The 19,626-nt window shown below is 45.7% G+C and overlaps 1 protein-coding gene across 7 annotated transcripts in view; it reads left to right on the top strand.

Moving 5' to 3' along the window:
- MAD1L1 (mitotic arrest deficient 1 like 1) overlaps positions 1-19,626 on the top strand; it is an 811,364-nt gene that overhangs the window by 6,336 nt on the left and 785,402 nt on the right. For all 7 annotated transcript variants that reach the window (XM_088452027.1, XM_088452028.1, XM_088452030.1 and 4 more), the window contains exons 3-9: positions 1,098-1,238; positions 2,256-2,435; positions 3,651-3,775; positions 4,856-4,937; positions 7,236-7,366; positions 10,660-10,774; positions 11,170-11,231. In XM_088452027.1, the coding sequence (XP_088308153.1) occupies positions 1,098-1,238; positions 2,256-2,435; positions 3,651-3,775; positions 4,856-4,937; positions 7,236-7,366; positions 10,660-10,774; positions 11,170-11,231 (836 nt within the window). The remainder of the gene's footprint in view (positions 1-1,097; positions 1,239-2,255; positions 2,436-3,650; positions 3,776-4,855; positions 4,938-7,235; positions 7,367-10,659; positions 10,775-11,169; positions 11,232-19,626) is intronic.

The raw sequence follows: 19,626 nt of genomic DNA, 5'->3' as shown, positions 1-19,626 counted from the left end.
GGATAAACCGTATATGGCTTGTTTGCTTTTAGTCATGAACTGTCCATATGTTCACTGTGGGGATAACTTAGCTTTTTATAGACAATATCTTTATTTCTAACTAGTAGCCATTCTTTCAACATATGAGCTGGAAATATAAACCAGATCCTAGCTCTCATCCTCTGCCGATGTGTGTTTGTGAGTGATCACTGTGCAGTTTTCCCTCTTTTAGATCCTTGTAAGCCCCTCCGTCCTCCTTTCTTAATTTGTCATCCCGTCCTATTCCTAGCTGTACTGTGAACATGGGAAAGTAATCATTGTGTTTATTATATTTAGCATTTTGTGTCATCAGTTAGAATAGAAACACCATTGAAAGGAAACGTGTACATTTCATGCTAAGCATTAAAGAGCACCTATCACCTACAGCAGGGATGGGGAACCTCAGGCCTGGGGGCCTTATAAGGCCCTCGGAGTCATTTGGTCTGGCCCCCTGAGCTTTTTTCTGCTAACCTCATTTAGCTAGCCAGGTGCCTAGAATAGCACCCTGCAGCCAGAATCTATGCAGCAGTGCCACCTGGAGCATCCTTAGGACGCTTCAGACTGTCACACCGCTGCCCTTACAGCTCCCAGGAGCATCCTGGGCATTGCTGTAATCACCTGCGATTGTGGTCCCGCACTTATGTGACATCAGACGGAGGAGGCATGCACCAGGCCTGCGAATAATTTTATATATATATAATTCAAAATGGCCCTCGGCAGAAAAAAAGGTTCCCCACCCCTGACCTACAGATTGGAAGCAGCCATTCATTTCACTAGATATCTATGTTCTTGTGACATCAGTGATGTCACGGCTTCCCAGGATGCATTTCCATGCTGCAGGTCCCAATGGAGAAGAACCAATTTTTGTGTTGTGTGTGTACAACAGACGCGATGTCAGCTTTTAAATGGCTCAGAGACGCTCTGTTTTTAGTTTTTCTTGCATTGTTTTAGTCCACTGACTTGTTTCCCTTTTGTTAGTGATGCCAGATATTATCTCCAAAATTATATATACATAATATAATACATTTTTGTTGTGGGTAAAATGCTGAATAGTATCTGTCTTGCTTCCCTCATTCTAGCAGGAGGACCAAGCTGCACAGATCCGATCAAAGTCTCACCTTATTCAGGTGGAGCGAGAAAAGATTCAGATGGAAGTGAGCCACAAGCGGGCTCGGATCGAGCTTGAGAAAGAAGCCAGCACCAATGCCAGGAATTATGAGGTTGGAGAACTGCTGAGAACCTTCTATATATTTGACACAGTTTCAATGCCCACACTTTGGAAGAGCTACGTACCACTGCAATGCAGGGATGTTACTGTCTAGTAGAAGATGGATAAGGCTGGGGAATGTGTTTCAGAGCTCTAGACAGTGAAATATAATTTTTTATTTTATTTATTTTTTCTCTCCATACTATCTTATTTATATTTCATTAATAAGAAATATTCCTATTAGCCAGAGCACAACTTGTATAAAAACAATTCAGTATTATAAGAAAAACCTAAGGAGATGCATCTTCGATGAAATAGCTTATAGTTTGTATACAGTAGATAGTTGATAAATAGTTTAATGGTTGGGAATGATATTTAAGGGGGAATTAGGTTAGCCATGGTATTTTTACCACCGGCTTATTGAATTAAATTAGCCTGGAATACTGCACTTATTGGGGGTGTGACCTAATCGTGAGAGGTGTGGCCACGCCCCCTTAATAAAAAACCACCAGTGCTTTGCGGGCTGAGGATGGGGGCGTAGTCGGGGTAATTGCTCCCCCACCCCTCAGCACAGGTAAAGGACGCTGCTTCTGCTCAGCTGCAGCAGTCTCCCTGGTCACACTGCAGCCTAGCACACAGCAGCGTGTGCTAGGCTGCTGACACGCGTGTGTGTGGGGGTGGGGGGGGGGGCGGGTATGGACGACTGGGTTAGTGGTGGGTGGTGGCGCCTGACCCGAGCGAAGGTAATCTTTTCCCCTCTCAGTGCCTCTGCTTATCGGGCACTTAATACGGATCCTGTTTGTATTTGCCCTAAAACAAATATTTTTGGGGCTGAATAAGACGGGTTCTAATTGAATTGGCCGAAGGCAATTTTAGCATTAAAATCTTGTTTTATTAGCTCGACGAAATATCGGATGTAATTTAATTCCCCCCAAAGTGTTTTGCACATAGTGATAAATGTGTAATGCACATAGCCAGAATGTTTGTGTATTACCGCGCATCAGGCTAATTTTTCTATTGTGTTATTCAGCGAGAGGCCGATAAGAACCAAGATCTACTCGGCCACATCAAGACCTTGGAGGAGAAGGAAACTGATTTCCAAAATAAACTACAGGAACAGTATGAAATGAACAAATCCTATAAGAAGACCATAGAATCACAGAGCAAGAAACTACTAGAGAAAGACAACAAAGTTGCTGAGACTCATGAGGTACTAATAGGAGGCAACTAGTGTGGTCACAGACATAGGCTATTCTGTGCATAAATGCTACAATAGGACAGTGCCACCTTATGGCCAGATTGTTATGGAAAATACAACAGAACCAAAAATGATTGTGACTGTTTAGTAAAATTGCTTGTCTGCACTTGTTTCCAAACAGGTAATGTATTTTCATTTCCCTTTCATTCCACTTCAAATGCTTGCCTGTGCCAACAAATTGATAGTACAATATGCCGTGGCCCTGATCTTTGTTGTGTGATAACAAGTAACACACACATAAAAGTCAGTTGCTACAGTCGGCTTGATGTCACACATGGGAAAGTGCTAAAGTTGGTAGTGCTCAGTTGGACCCATGGTGGCCCATTGAACTGAAGGGGGAATGATCTTCCTCTTTTGCACTGTATTGCATGTGTTGTTTTGAGAGCTAACTTGCCCACTAGTGACAGGAAAGTATTCCCCCTTCACTCTAGGGTGTCTTTACAGGTGCTTCTGAGTGCTATGCATGCTAGCGCTGGTCTGGTGATCAAAGCTCCAGTGTGACACCACATTCTAAAGGAGACCTTGAGATGGCTTGGTACAGTCTGCTTCCCCCGAGATTCTGGCTACAAGATCTACTCGATATCAAAAGTCTCTTGCTGCTTGTGCACTAATAGTGCATACAGATCAGAATACCCTGTGGACGTTACAGTTCGGGTGGTTCCTGTATAGTGTTATATGGATGACCAGCCAGAAAAGGCAGCAGTTATTAGCCATGACCGTGGCACAGGATAGTGAAAGGGTTGCCTGGGTTATCTGTCAGATGGGCAGAGCGTGAGATGAGTGCTGTAGCAGTGGTCTTGTAACCCTCCCACTCTTGGGTGGAACTATGGGAGATTGAGAACCCTGCAGGTTGTTAATTGAGAAACCTGGTGTTCTACAATTCCTGTGGCCAATACTGAGGGGTAAAATACATCCAGTATAAGTGGCTTAACTGTATACTTTTGTCCTTACAGTAAAATATGTATTCTACTGTTATGGAAATTGATAGGCTGTATTCTCAGGTTTATAGGTTGAGCTCATAAAATGTATGAATGAGTTGGCTACATTGATTTATTAGGAAGGTTCCCATTTACGTTGGCTTTTATTGTTGTTGTGCCAGTGAGGCATATGGTCATATTTCCAGTGGCTGGTATGTCACCGCACCTCTGTTCTGCTCTTACTCTTCAGGCCGTTAGTGTGCTGAAGGGGACAGTGTCTGAGCTCCAGTTGAAGATCATGAATCTAGAAATGCAGATAAAAACCCAGGAGGTGGAGAAGCAAGAGGCGAAGGAACAGCTGGAGTTCCTGAGCAAGTAAGAGCTGTACCCATGACGTCTATATATTTATATCTACAGTATGTACCCATGACGTGTGCCTTCCTCAGTCTCACTAGCAATACAAGTATAAACCTAAACTGATAATAAACATCAACACCGCAGGGCTCAATGTTGAAGACCTAATGAATTGAATGTACTAGCCTGCAAATTGTTTTAAAGTGGCAATAATTTAAAAGGCAATATCAGCCTGGTGTTGCCTTTTAAATGATTACCGATGCCTACAAGTCGCAGGCTACATTTACCCCAATGGCTTGCTTTGAAAATTATATTTTTTTAATTTTAAATGCAATTTTGTGGTCCTTTTGGCTCTGTCTGAAGAAGACGACCTATATTTAGTGAAGAGAAGTACTGCAAACTGCAGCATTTAGAATCAGCTAGTGATGTCCTCAGTAACCATACTTAATAATGTTATCTGCTCTGCTCCCCACTTCTCATACACACTGGTATGGCTCCAATGTTTGGGACTCCAGAAACTCCTCCCCCTCATACCATATACGATTTTAAACTCTCATGTTTGTGGATTAAAACCGATTCTATAGTAATCTCTTATTGTATGTGGACTACATAATGGTAATTTAGTGTTCACTCTAGGTCCGGCAGCAGGCAGGGCGCCAGACCTAGTGGCGTGCGCAATTAGGGGGCGTGGCCAAAGAAAAGGGTGTATCTTTATGACTCTTCCCCTTTTTGTTACTCTTGGGGGCGTGCCCGGCACTTATGGAAATGACGGGCAGCCCCCAAGCGCTCCTTTCACTGGCGGTGACTGCTGCGGGACACTGTGACCCGCGGGTGGAGACAGAACCCGCAGGAAGGCAGGGTGCTTTCTGCCCTTCATAAATAGAACAGGGCGCGGCACTACGCTAAAACAGCCTAGCGGGAATGCTATATTTACTAACGGTCAGCTTGGTGTTTTTATTGAGCTTTAATAGCCTACGTATAATGACAATTTTAATTTCCTTCTAATTTTTTTTTTACTCTTTTACTTTTAAATAAGGAATGTGTATTGTGCCTTCCACTTAAGGAAACAATAATAAAATTAAATGTTATGGTATTTTACAGGAAATTACTAGATGGAAACCAAAATACACAGACCTTACAGGAACTGCAGGTGCTAAATGCTGACTATGAATTAAAGATCAAGGTAGGTGAATGTTGCATACCGGGCAAGTCTGTACCTAACTTCCTGCCTGTCCTGTCCCTCATTCTAGTAGAATACATGAAATTTGGCACTTGATTGGATGGGTGATATCCAATCACAAGTTGCCTTTGATTTGACGTGGCGTTTTGAACCTCCAGATTGTCTAAGCACTCCAAGCACTGATATCTGGTGGTAGCACTGTAGTGATCATGGTGGGTGTATTCCTACTTTAAAGCCTTCCAGCTCTCATCCTAACTTGCTCATGCTCCTTCCTCCCCTCTTACCCAATCTGTGTGTCACCTGTTTGTCTGCCCTTCCCCTTTAGAATGTAAGCTTTTATGAGCAGGGCCCTCTATCCTCTTGTGCTTCTCCCTACTTTACTTTCATCTTCTTACTCCCCACTAGGGCACCTAACACTTGGTTGCTTAAGCTCTGCTGTGGGTGTTATGGCTGCTAATGTAGCAATGTATATTATCCTTGTCCTGCGTTCTTTTGTATTGTACTGTAATGGTGCATACACACGGTCAGATTTTTCCTTCAGATATGAACGATAACGATTTAAAAATCGTTCAGTCGTTCATATCTGAAGGAAAATCGTTCATATCTGACATGCCTGAACGATGGACGATCAACGATGCGCGTTCCCTATGGTCAGATAACGATTTCTGACATCTGATGTGTTTGCAGTCAGACTTGGACGATTCCATTCATTTTAATGCAGTCAAAAATCGTTCAAATCGTTCAATCGTTCATCTGACAAGTCTGACAAATCTGACCGTGTGTACGCTCCATTAGTCTTTGGTCATGTAATTGTTCTATATTTTGTGAGGTGCTGTGGAACACTTGTGGCGCCATATAATTGATAATAGCGCTCTGGAAGGAGTTCTAATGCTTATTCTTCATAGGATGTGCTAGCCATTTATTGAAAAAAATAAAATATAAAATGAAATAGATATCTATCCTCGATGTGGCAATAAAAATAACTTTAACAGAGCAACAATTGCTAGGGCAACACTTTCCAGAGGAGCTGGTCATCATTTGCTTCTTTTGGGTGTTTGCCAACGATCACTGGACCTCACCCCATGACTTTTGGTTGTGGTTTTTTTTTTTTTTTTGTAAGAACCAGGTGCATCTGGAAGGATACCATAACCCAGTCCGATCTGAAAGACTGCATTAGACGTCAAGTGCTAGCTATTCAACTGTCATATTATGCTCTGCTATAGACAATACTATTATTTACAATGGTGGCCACGTTGAAAAATTGTTGCGCAATTCAAGTGATTTTTGTCGCCACCCGGTGACAAAATGTATAACTTTTTTTTTAATTTTTCCACCGTTAAATGGCTGGCATAGTGTTGGCCATTGGTTAGTAATAGTGATTGTTTTCATAATTGAAGGAGGCTGCCAACGATAAACATTGGTAGCTGATCCCTGATGATGATGATGATGATGAGCACAGACTCCGCATGTGCATGGAAAAGCTATCAATGGTTTCTTGCCAATGGCAGAGCCGTCGATGGTCATACCTAGACTAGCACTATTTAAAAGTAAATCTTGTCCAAATTTCATATCATTACGAGCTAGCTCCCGAGTGTCTTAGGGATACTTTCATTTTAATAACCCTTTGCTTGCCCAGACGAGAGCTATATGCAGCCACTTTCTTGAAGAGCACATTCTATTAAAGTTTGTGGGTGGTTTTTATATGTTACTCTTTCAGTGATCCCAGTTGTGTTTGTAAAAGCCAAGAGCCACTTACTGTGCTCAGCAATCATCTCTACCTATACCTAATCTGGCTGCTTCTATTTGTGCAAAATCTGTTATGTAACCTATATGTCTTATGCTAAACAGCTTGTTCACATCCATCTGCTGTTAAATGTGCGTTTTTGCATTAACATTTGTTACATTTATTTTTTGATTTAAATTTTAGTATGCAGCACACCGTATTTCTCGGCGAGTTAATGCTCGCTACCAGCACAAAAGGTTGCATCGATAAAATGGCTATGCATTGAGTTTCCTTTCAGCGCAGGGCTCATCGGTTTTATTGTGACCAGGATGGCGTCTGTATTTCAGTGTTTGCGTGGGCTTCCTCCCACATTGCTGTGTTATAAATTGGTGTTATATAAAGGATAATAAAAATGCAACGAATTACAAGCACATGGAGAACACCTTAAAAATGCACATAAAGCGCACATTCACTTTTATTCACATTCCTAGTGCATGTGTGTGAATAAGCCCTTACTGCATGCTTCAACTGTAAATTGCCCAGACACGAGGATAACTACATTGTTTTATTTTGCCCAGACACTGGAACAGAAGCTGTCTTCCCAGGAACAGGATGCCGCAATAGTGAAGAACATGAAATCTGATCTGGAAAAGCTGCCAAAGATTGAGAAGGAGCTGCAACAGCTGAGGGAAGAGAATGCTTACCACAGGTATAGCTATTTTAAGTGAATACACTGATATAATAATGCCACATACTTATATCTTACTATTTACCAATTATTCTCCATTATTTTCTGGGAAGAATGGGTGGTGGCCACATAGAGATGTGATCCACGATCGACGGCAGACATATTTGGGAGCAATCATTGGCTGCGCATAGCTGCAATATTATTCCAATCCGTCGGATCGAGTGCTATATTGCTCTGTGTGTGGGGGCCTTTAGATCAGAGGTTTCTAAACGTGGTCCACAAGGCACCCCAACAGTTCAGGTTTTCAAGATATCCATGGCTGAGCTCAGATGGTACATCAAATTGACTAAGGCACTAATTAAGTCACCTGTGGTCAAGCATGAATATCTGTAAAACCTGCACTGTTAGGGTACCTTGAGGACTGAGTTTGGAACCGCTGACTTAAGCTGGGTACACACGGGACGATCTGTTCAGCGAACGATATCGCTGAATGATCTCCCTTGAAATTCCTGGTGTGCTGGATGAACGTTATTGTTCATCCACACACCAAAGATATCACCAATGATGAACGACCAACGATCGCAAACCCCTATGGAAAATGCACGATATCATCAAGATTGGCCTGCATGCATGCACGATGGACGATATTGTTATCGTCCACCGGGAGCGCGCATTGTTGGTCGTTTATGGCATACACACGGACCGATATATCCTTGAACGATATCTTAATGATATATCGTTCCGTGTGTATGCGCCTTTAGATGATGATAACATATACCAGGTCGTAGACTCTAAAGATTTTTTGCAATAATATTTTGCCTGACAAGTGGTAATCATGCTAAATAAGGATCCCATTTTTTTTTTTTATATAAATGTTCCAAACCTTTTTCTCTGAGAACATCCCTTCTGCCTTAGTAAATTTGATCCAATGGGTTTTAACCTTAACAATTGAGGAAACCTATTTAGAGATCCATTTATTTTAAAGAACCAATTTAGCCCTTGTAATAACGATCACAAGAAGTGGTAGAATAGCTTTTAACATTTGCAGCCGGTAGCTGAACTTCAAAGTGAGTAAAGAGCAGAGGTTTGATGTGAAAAGGAAGTGTCAGCCCAATTGTTTGATCAGTAAAATATATTTATGCTAAAAACGTTTGATCTATTATCATGATTATACACAATTAAATAATTGGCTTACATTTTGGACAACAGCCTGTCATGCCTCCATCCATACATGTCCTACTCCTTAAACTGCGTGTACATACACAACGATTTGGTAAATGAACGATTTTAGTAAACTCTTTTCGTTCATTTTTGCAAGGGAAAAATTAATGAAAATCGTTTGCTAAAATCGTTCATTTACTAAATGTAATGACCGATTTTTTTGAACTACAAATGATTTTTGCATATTCCCTTACTGAAAATTGTTGAGTTGGTCAGTCTGACTGAACTACAAACATGAACGCGCATGAACGATAATCGTTCATCGTTTTAACTCAGAAAGTGAGCGATTTTTTTCAACGATATCGTTATCGATAATTGTTAAAAAAAAATCGTGTGTGTATGTACCTTTACACATAATATAAAAGGACACAGCACTGAAAGCAATCTTAAATGAATTGTAAAAAAAAAAAGGAAGAGACTTGGGTGCTATAAATTGATACTTTTGTTACATTTTTTTAATAAATTGTATCCACTGTACTGTGTCTATATGAGAAACAATCACACTACATATCCTTAAACATCTTTGCTGCAGTGTGCTAAAAAGCCCCTCTCGTCCCGCCAGGTCCCGTGAGACTACTAGTGCTGGGTGTTTTTTCTTTTTTTTTTTTTTTTTTTTTTTTCTTTCTGGAAATGCATCCAAAGGTTGGTACTCGCTAGACGATGTCTAGTGCGTACCGACCTAGTTAGCGATAGGACCTGGCCGGGGTGCTGGCATTGGCAAGTGCGTACACACTTGGAAATGTCTGGAGCAACAGTGCGATAGCGTCTGCAGCAGCATGGCCCTCGCAGATGATATCGAGTGTTGGACCGGTATGCTTGATGTCACGCGGGAGCGTGCATTGTCATCGACCTAGCTGGTACACACTAGCCGATGTGTCGTCCGATCCGTGTATCTGGCATGAGTCGCAATGTGATGTGACTAGGACGCACCAGCAGACTCTGCTGATTAATTTAATATGCGACACTTGTATATCTGTGTGACTCTGCTCCTAACTCATTTTTCAAACACTGTCTGTAAGATGACAGGAGCTGATTGGCTGGTAGTTTCACTTTCCAGAACTTAGTACATCTCCCCCATTGTGAGGTAAATGAATTAGCTGAAGGAGGGAGTGTAAGGGATGTATATTGGTACTTTAGTATTCCCATAACAACAAACTTACAAAAACATAAAGTGAGCGTTAGAATCCTAAGACTCTAAAGCTGGCCACACACTAGACCAACTTACATCCAACCAGCCAACTAGTTGATTGGTTGGAATGAAAATCTGGTAAGGTATTGGAGTAACTGATGATCAGCAATTTGCTCCTAAATGCCAGAAAACAGATGAAAATGGTCGTCAGACAAGTTTGTTAAATGTTTGATCTAAATAATTTGTTCAAACAACAGTTTTGGTAAATTTTCCGACATTTGGGAGCAAATTGCTGATTGTCATTTGCTTTCATACTTTACCAGATTTTCATTCCAACCAATCAACTAGTTGGCTGGTTGGACAGATCTTTAGATGTGTGGCCAGCTTAAGGCAAACTTGAGTGTTGGGAAAAGATTGGTTTGAGCAGTTTAGGCCCCAGATGTAAGTTTGTAATTAAGAAAAAAAAACTTTTATTTTTTTAATTCATTTTAAAACCTATTTATTTTATCTTGATCTGTGGTAAGATTTCCAAATACATTTTTATTAAATTTTTTAGAAAAATAAATTGTGAAAATTGTCAAAGGGGTGAACACTTTTTATAGCCGTCATAAATTGTGTTCCCTAAACAATGCTATGGAAGGGCGCTATATCCAGACTAGGCAAACCTATTAAAGCTGGTTACTGGGGACGGTGTGGTAGAAGTGGTGGGGGCTGGCTATTAATGCTGCTTTAAATGAATAGCGGCTGGATGTAAGTGAGGCCAGTAAAATGAACAAGAACCATATAACTTATATATAATGTTTTGATCCTGTGACTTTTTTTTTCATACGATTTCTTTCATATGAATTTATTCCTTGAAATATTTAGTAATATGAAGCATGACCTGTATACATTTTCATAGTAGTGGAATAAATTAATAAATAATGATCATTGTGTATGATGATCTGTGCTTCTCTTCATTCAGGGAAATGAGAGAAAATAATGGGTTACTAATGGAAAAGATGGAATCAATGCGCAGAGCAGCAGAGCGCCATGACCGGATAAAAGAGGAATTGGTTGGATTGGAGCTAGATAAAGAAGTAAGTGATCTATTGTCAGAATGAAGACTGCCGGACAGTTTAATAAGTGGCTGCTCCATGTTATTTTGGCAAGATGGTATTTGTGACAACTGGAAAATATTGGATCAGTCGATTTAACCACGAGACTCCAACTGAAGCACCCTCGCTAATACTGGGCTTGTTTTCTGGGCTTCCCATAGAGTGGCGAGAAAAATACCCAGCAAGATTTTCCTACTGGAGTGCCCCGTTATGTGCGCAGATGCACATCGCGTCTGAACCTCTCGTTTAATTGAATGTGCCCAATAGTGTTGATGGAGTAGCATCAAAGTAATCCAATTTTTTTTTAGCTCATTGCAGCTGAATTGGAATCTTCAGAGAGTTTATTTTGCAACTTGACTTTATTTTATTTTTTATAGAAAATTCTTGAGAAATTGAAAAGTTGGGAAAACATGGAACAAACAACTGGTCTCCATATCAAGTAGGTGCATAACTTTCAATCGAACTTGGGGGTATATTTACTAAAGTGCGGGATTTTAAAAGCTGAGCTGTTGCCCATAGCAACTAATCAGATTCTAGCTATTATCTTCTAGAAGGTGCTAGATAATAAGTAGAATCTGGGTGCAATGGGCAGCATCTACACTTCTAAAAACCTGCACATTACAGAACATCGGCATACCGCATATTATTTTAATCAGCAGATACTGCTTGTGCCTTCTTTACACACAGCTGTGCAAATAATAACAGAAGGTAAAAAGTTGCAAGACAACTCTTGGCGCTACAGTATCACATGGCACTCATACAGTATCACATGGCACTCACTCGTTGTGTACTGCGACTTGTAGTGCAGGGAGGACAGATATATGGGGACACATCTGTACTAATTTTATGTGTACTGCAGCAAAATATCTTCTTGACACATGAGCTTACAATCTGTAAATATGACACATTTAATTGCCTCTTATTTTGGTCCTATGCTCTTGAATCTCCAGAGTAGAATGCAAGTGTCATATTTATGGCAAAGAACCCCCCCAAAAGAACAACATATACTTGGGCCCCTATTCAATTAGCCGCGATAATTTAGCCACCGCCGGAATCTAGTTTCCACCTACATCGCGTGTTTTGGATGCAGAAACTTATCGGGCGCGCCCCCGCTATTCGCCCTATTCAATTCCAGAGGATGCGAAAACGACAAGCTGCGATGTCGGAGCAGGCGGAAAGTGCTGTCAGAAATGGGGAAATCAGCCTGAACGCCCCAAAAAGGTGCACTAACATTGGGGATCAATGTAGATGTCCCCGAATAGACCTAATAAAGCTGTTTGGGGTTTATTAAGTTGGTTCAATAGCTTCTAATTAGCGTCTTTGCACAAGTGGTGAAGAATGGCATAAAGCTGTATTTTTTTTCATTTTTTTTGGTGAAAAGTATTCCTGTCAAATTTGGGGTACTTCAAAATGGGTACTAACATATATTTTAAAGCCTCTAAAGTGAGTTAAAAAATATTGTCAATAACCCACATGTTGCAAGCACCTGCAATAAAAAAACCTCACCCCTACTTGCAGACTCCCCCCAAAGTGTATTTTGCTACATTTTATGTTTGTACCCCAACTTTGTACTTTTTCACCCCCTTTTTCAAAGTAATTTTTTTGGGTGTTCCACATTTGTTTTAAGGGATTTTTTGATGGTTATCCTTTTTGGGGGCTGTCCCAAGGATGCAGAGTGGTTCCCCCCCCCTTAGCACCCCAAACTAGCGATTTTTATTTATTTTTTTGCACCTTTTGTCGCCACCTATTTATAAGCAAATTTTTTTCGCCTATTTAAATTTCGTTTTCTACTTCAGGGTCCACAGGGTGACCTTGGGGTATAGCTGGATCCTGGATCCTCGGGCACCACGGAGTTAAAGCTTTTAGCTGCTCCCAGGATGCACTTGGGTCCAACCTCCCCTATACCCCGCCCCCGAGCCACAGGCACCTCAGTTTTAGATGGTGCCCGGCCGGAGTCGGGTCACCCTGCGGGGTGGGCTGCAGGAGCAGCCCCCTAAAGCTTTTAATTTTTTATTTAACTTAGTTAAATTTATTTATTTTTTACTATTAGTTTTTTCTCTAGAGCAGCAGCGCTGGGCTGTCTGTACAGATGCCCACGCTGCCGCTCCTTCTCCCTGCTGGCGCCGCGACGCCAGCACTGAACTGGGGATCGCGGCGGGGGAAGCCAGAGTCTGTACTAGCCGGACTCTGGTTTCCCCCGGGACTGCTGCCGGAAGACGCCGGGGAGATCAGGTAAGCCGCGCACCGCTGATTAGCGGCGGTGCGCGGGTTCCTTTCAAATGCAGTCCCATGCCCCCGGTCTAGGGGACAGACCGGGGGCGCTAGCGGTGGCGGCGGGCCCCCCCTCCAGCGGAGGCATACCCCGCCAGACCACCAGGGTTAATATCGCGGCAAGCGGGATGCCGGCAACCCGGGGGTTAATATGCTAGCCAGGGGAGGAAGCCTTCCCTGTCTAGCGGCTCCTCCCCTCAGCTCAGCGCGCCTTTCAGCTCGGAGTCTGGCGTCGCTGAGCTGCAGATACTCGGCCACTCCTCCTCTGAGGTCTCCAGCGGCCATTTTCTCTGTGGCAGCGTGGATACTCTCAGGGAGCACGCGGACCGGTCCCCCTGTGTACCTCTCCCCTGCAGAAGGACAGTGTACACAGCACTATAGCCCTCCCAGACACTGAATCTGGGAGGTTGATTGTAGTGGAAAGGTGCAGTGAGTATATCTTCCTGCATGGTATGTGACTTTTGCTAGTGCTGCCTGTCTGTGTCTTTTTTCTACTTACTGTCAGCCTGTACCTATCCCTTTCCTTCTCCTACAAGCCCCACAGGTGTGCGGGGGAAGGGTGTTTCTACTGACCTCACCTATATAGATCACGTATTTGTGAGGTCCGTCACATACAGTTGTGTGCTACACGGTGCCATATTGTGGGCTGTTGTTCAGCACACTGGTGAGTGCGCACGTTTTCTTCCTAAGTCATGTCTGAGGAGGAGATTGAGCACTCCGGGGCTCCAGCATTGTTCTCCTGCAGGCGCTGTTCTGCAGGAGTGGATAGGGAGGATTTGTCACAGGACGGCCTGTGCGGACGGTGCCAGGCGGTCCCTGGTACGTCTAAACCTCCCATTTCGCAGGAGCCACCATGGGCGATGTTTTCCCAGGTGCTGGTGTCCATCGCGGACCGTCTGTCGGTCCCGACTGCCGCCCCTACTAGGGCGTTGCCCCAGCCTGCCATCCCCCATTCCCCGGGTGTCCCACAATTATTGCAGACTCCCCCGGGGTCTCAGCCTGTTGGTCCCTATGCGGGGTTGCCAATGTATATTCAGTCCACCCCTGTGGCACAGCCGGCTGTGGTGCCGTTTCAGGCTCCTGTGACAGCTCCTCCACCCTGGGTGGATGCGCTTTCCCACACTGTCCAAGATTTGGCGGCAGCATCTTCGGCTTTTCAGTCGATGTTGCGCAGTGACGTGCCCTCCAGGGCGTCTAAACGCTCAGTCATGGCACAGGCTGCGCATCTTTCGGATTCTGAGGGGTTCTCGGATGATGGTGAGGTACAGGATGACTCAGCCTCAGATGCCTCAGTCCAGGAGGTAGACACTAAGTCTTCCATCAATGTGCGGGCTCTGGTTAAGGCGGTGCGGGCTATTCTTCTGATTGAGGATGAGGCACCCGCTCCCAAGTCAAGGTATCCTAGTTTTAAAAAAGCTAAGGTTACTTCTACAGCGTTCCCCTTGTCTGATCAGTTGACTGATCACATGGCGGTGGCCTGGCAGACGCCCAGTAAGCGTTTCCTGCCACAGAAACGCTTGGCGTCCAATTATCCATTCCCGGAAGCGCATTGTAAGAAATGGGAAACTCCGCCTGCAGTCGATTCCCATGTAACACGCCTCATCAGGAGTGCTACTTTGCCATTGCCGTCTATATCCTCGCTGAAGGATCCTACGGACAGGAAGGTGGAGACTTGTCTAAAGTCTATTTATTCTCTCTCAGGGGCTGTAGCCCGGCCGTCCATGGCCATCTCCTGGGTGGCCAAGGCCATTGAGGGGTGGGCCAACGCCTTGGAGGACACGTTTACGGATGTATCTCCGGACGTCCAGAGGGCGTTGTTAGGACAGATGAGAGATGCCGCCTCCTACATTGGAGAAGCATCTTTGGATGCTAGCCTGTTGACCTCTAGGGTTTCGGCGGCAGCAGTGTCTGCTCGTAGATCCTTGTGGTTGCGGTCTTGGAGAGCAGACGCGGATTCAAAGAAAGGCTTGGAGGCCTTACCTTTTAATGGGGAATTACTATTTGGTCCGGACCTGGACAAAATAGTAGATACCCTGGCAAAATCCAAGTCAGCCTTCCTCCCTTCAGCTACTACACCTGCTAAGGTCCGGAGCTCGGCGTTTCGTTCCTTTCGGGTTCAGGGCAAGGCAAAGGGTCAGTCCTTCCCGAGGCAGTCCGCACCCAAGACCGCCTCAAAGCCAAAGAAGCGAGCCTGGAGTGCTAGGCGCCCTTCTTCCAAGCCAGAAGATAAGCCTTCTGCGTGATGGGACGGGCCTCCCTCTGGGGGACCCCAGAGTGGGAGGCCGACTTCTTCAATTCGCCCAGTGCTGGCACAATACCACCACGGATGCCTGGGTGCGAAAAGTGGTCTCCCAGGGGTACGCCCTGTCTTTTCGGCACAGGCCGCCTTGCCAGTTTTTTTGCACAAGTCCTTCTCAGGACAAAACCAAGGCCTTGCAGGTTCAGGAAGCCATAGAGGCCTTGCTGACGGCGGGGGTCATTATACCCGTACCACAGTCTCAACGTGGGATGGGGTATTACTCTACGCTGTTTCTGGTGCAGAAACCCAATGGCTCTCATCGCCCCATCCTCAATTTGAAGTCCCTGAACAGGTTTCTCAGGGTTCCCAAATTCAGGATGGAAACTTTGCGTTCCATCATACTGGCGATGGAACCGGGGGATTATATGGTCTCCCTGGATATCCAGGACGCCTACCTCCATGTGCCTATAGCAACATCGCACCAACGGTTTCTGCGGTTTGCTATTCTCCACAACCACTACCAATTCAGGGCTCTACCCTTTGGTCTCTCCACGGCACCAAGGGTATTTACCAAGGTGATGGCGGTCATGGCGGCTCACCTTCGGAGCCAGGGGATACGGTTGCTACCGTATCTAGACGACCTCCTCTTGCTGGCAAGCTCCCCGGAGGTACTGATCCAGCATCTCCACCTGACGGTCGCTTGTCTACAGGCGCACGGCTGGTTGATCAACTGGAAGAAATCCTCCCTCATCCCATCACAACGGATGGGTCATTTTCGGGCCCTGCTGGACTCTCGTCAGCAACGGATTTTTCTGACTCCAGAGAAGGTCTCCTCCTTACAGCTGCGGATTCACAGTTGTCTGAGCAGTGGCAGAGTGTCGGTGCACTCAGCGATGAGAGTTTTGGGGTCCATGGTGTCGGCATTCGACATGGTGGAGTTTGCCCAGTTCCATTCCAGGCCCCTGCAGGGGCTGATTCTTTCAGAATGGAACGGATTGCCACACAGGATCCGCTCTCAGATGCTGGTGTTGTCCTCGGAGGTGCGTCTGTCCCTAGCCTGGTGGCTGCAGACAGCGCATCTCCTGGAGGGGCGCCCCTTTTGGATCCCGGAATGGGTTCTGCTCACGACAGATGCCAGTCTCCGGGGTTGGGGGGCGGTGACAGGCTCCTTGTCACTTCAGGGTCGTTGGTCGGCGGAGGAAGCGATTCTTCCCATCAACATCCTGGAACTGCGGGCAGTATACAGAGCCCTGCAGTCGTCCGGCACCGCTCTTCACGGAAGGGCCGTTCAGGTGCAGTCAGACAACGCCACCACGGTGGCGTACATCAATCACCAGGGAGGGACTCGCAGTCGAGCTGCGATGTCGGAGGTGTCCCGCGTCCTGGCTTGGGCGGAGCGCTATCTTCCAGCTCTCTCGGCAGTTTTCATCCCAGGAGTCCTCAATTGGGAGGCAGACTTCCTCAGCCGTTACGATGTGCATCCCGGGGAATGGTCGCTTCATCCAGAGGTATTCCAACTACTCGTGGACAAGTGGGGGCTGCCAGAGCTAGACCTGATGGCGTCCCGTTACAATCACAAGCTGCCTGTGTACGGGTCAAGGACAAGGGACGCAGGCGCAAGTCTGATAGACGCGCTGTCGGTGAAATGGCTGTTTCAACTGGCTTACTTGTTCCCTCCGATATCTCTGCTGCCTCGGGTCCTGCGCAAGTTCAAACAGGACGGAGGCACACTGATCCTGGTGGCCCCAGCGTGGCCCAGAAGGCCGTGGTACTCCGATCTGCGGAGCCTGTCCATCGACGCTCCGTACCTCCTACCTCAACGGCGGGACCTGTTGTTTCAGGGGCCCTGTCTTCACCCGGATCTGGGTCGACTATCTTTGACGGCGTGGCTCTTGAGACAGCCGTCCTGAGGTCTCGGGGCTTTTCTAGCTCCGTTATTACCACCATGCTGAGGGCGCGCAAGCCTGCTTCCGCGAGGATCTATCACAGAGTGTGGCACACTTACTTTCAGTGGTGCGAGGCCAGAAACTATGATCCCCAGGTGTTCCGAGTTTCGCGTATTCTGGCTTTCCTTCAGTCCGGTTTGGACTTAGGATTACGTCTTTCTTCACTGAAGGTACACGTGTCTGGTCTGTCGGTGTGGTTCCAGCGCAGGATCGCTGCTATGCCGGACGTACACACCTTTTTCCAGGGTGTTTTGAGATTCCAGCCTCCCTTTGTGCCACCTGTGGCCCCGTGGGATTTGGCGGTGGTTCTTAGGGCCTTACAGGGTCCTCCTTTTGAGCCCTTGGAGTCAGTGGAGCTCAAGTGGCTAACTTTTAAAACTGTTTTCCTCTTGGCAATTGCTTCTGCCAGGAGGGTTTCAGATTTGGGGGCGCTTTCTTGTCGTCCCCCTTTTCTGATTTTTCATCAGGACAGAGCGGTGCTTCGCACTCGTCCTGATTTCCTGCCTAAGGTGGTTTCCAGGTTCCACATTAATCAGGAAATTGTTGTACCAGCCTTTCAGTCACCTGATCTTTCGGCTGGGGAGACTTCCTTAGACGTTGTAAGGGCACTCCAGGTTTATGTGGACCGGACTAGTTCTGTGAGGAAGTCGGATTCTTTGTTTATCCTCTTTGGTTTTCACAAGAGGGGTTGGCCTGCCAACAAACAGACTCTAGCCCGTTGGCTTCGTTCTGTTATTATTGAGGCTTATATGCAGGAGGGTTTACCTGTTCCAGCCTCTGTTAAGGCTCATTCCACTCGGTCCGTGGGCCCTTCTTGGGCTGCTAGCTGTGGCGCCTCTGCTGTTCAGCTCTGTAAGGCGGCCACCTGGTCTTCCATTCAGACCTTTTTGAGGTTCTATGCGTTTGACACCTTTGCCTCTCAGGATGCATCCTTTGGGCGCCGGGTTCTCCTATCAGCACAGGAGCGTCCCCGCCCTTAGTTGGACTGCTTTGGGACATCCCCAAGGTCACCCTGTGGACCCCTATGGACCCTGAAGTAGAAAACAAGAGATATGGTAAGAACTTACCTTTGTTATCTCTGTTTCTACGAAGTCCATAGGGTCCACAGGGCACCCGCCCTGACGCACCTGGCTTCATATGGGCTCTGTGACTGGTCACCTGTTTTCCGTCTCCCATTTCTGTGAGTATGGTTCTTGTGTGTTCCAGTCTTCCTTCTCTCTGTTTCGTCTCCTCCTCCGGCCTGGGCTGCTTACCAACTGAGGTGCCTGTGGCTCGGGGGCGGGGTATAGGGGAGGTTGGACCCAAGTGCATCCTGGGAGCAGCTAAAAGCTTTAACTCCGTGGTGCCCGAGGATCCAGGATCCAGCTATACCCCAAGGTCACCCTGTGGACCCTATGGACTTCGTAGAAACAGAGATAACAAAGGTAAGTTCTTACCATATCTCTTGTTTTCGCGTACGCGAAAAGTGTTTTCAATTGAATACGGCGATACTTTTTCCGCCTGGCGAAATGTCATCCGCGTTACTTTTCCGCGGGTTCCGACTTTTCGCAGCTAATGGAATACGGCCCTTGGTGTGACACAACTGATTGCAATTCTACAATTCGGGGGACAGTATATTGCTGCTGCAATAAATGTTACTTATGAAAAATGTCATTCACATACACTTTTGCTAGCCAGAGTAATACTGCTGTGCCATAGTGCATTGTGGCTTTGCTTTCCTGGTTATTTATGTTTTATTTACAGTTTGAGTCTCCCATATCCAGATATTCCGAAATACAGAATTGTTTTAGCGTGACTGAGATATGACACCTTTTTGTTTTCTGATGGTTCAGTGTACGCAAACTTTGTTAAATGTTAAACATTATTAAAAATATTGTGATCGCGCTGAGCGAAATAAAAAATGTGGGTTCCTGGGACCCCTCACTTTCAAAAATTGGGGTCCTACTCTATAGTTTCTGGGTCCCATCACAATTTATGCTTTTAAACTCCCCATATGACATCAGACAACCCCAATGATCCTATACACTATGGAAAGGCACACATATTTTCAGTACAGATAATGCTTTGTCTTGATCTCGCATAGCCAACAGGTGCAGTGCTGGGAGCAGAGGGCCTGATTTAGCGATGGACAGATTTGCACAGCTGTAAATAAGCTGCTGTGCAAATTCATCCATCTCAGATGCAAGTGCAGAAGGAGCTGTCAGACGCCTCCTTGCTGCATTTGCGATCTCAGCACTGTGACGAACGTCACAGGCTGGGATCACCAACGAGACGGATTGTGGCGATGGTTGCTTCTTTGTAAGGCTGCAGGAGCTTAAGCTCCCCGTAACCTGACCAGGTACTGGCCACGTAAGAGGCCATGAAACTGCGTCGGTCGG

This window comes from Taudactylus pleione, unplaced genomic scaffold (assembly GCF_031769625.1).
Source record: "Taudactylus pleione unplaced genomic scaffold, aTauple2 ptg000032l, whole genome shotgun sequence".
NCBI classification, from domain to species: Eukaryota; Metazoa; Chordata; class Amphibia; order Anura; family Myobatrachidae; genus Taudactylus; species Taudactylus pleione.
Note: the sequence above shows the minus strand (reverse complement) of the source record. Positions and strands in the feature narration are given on the sequence as shown.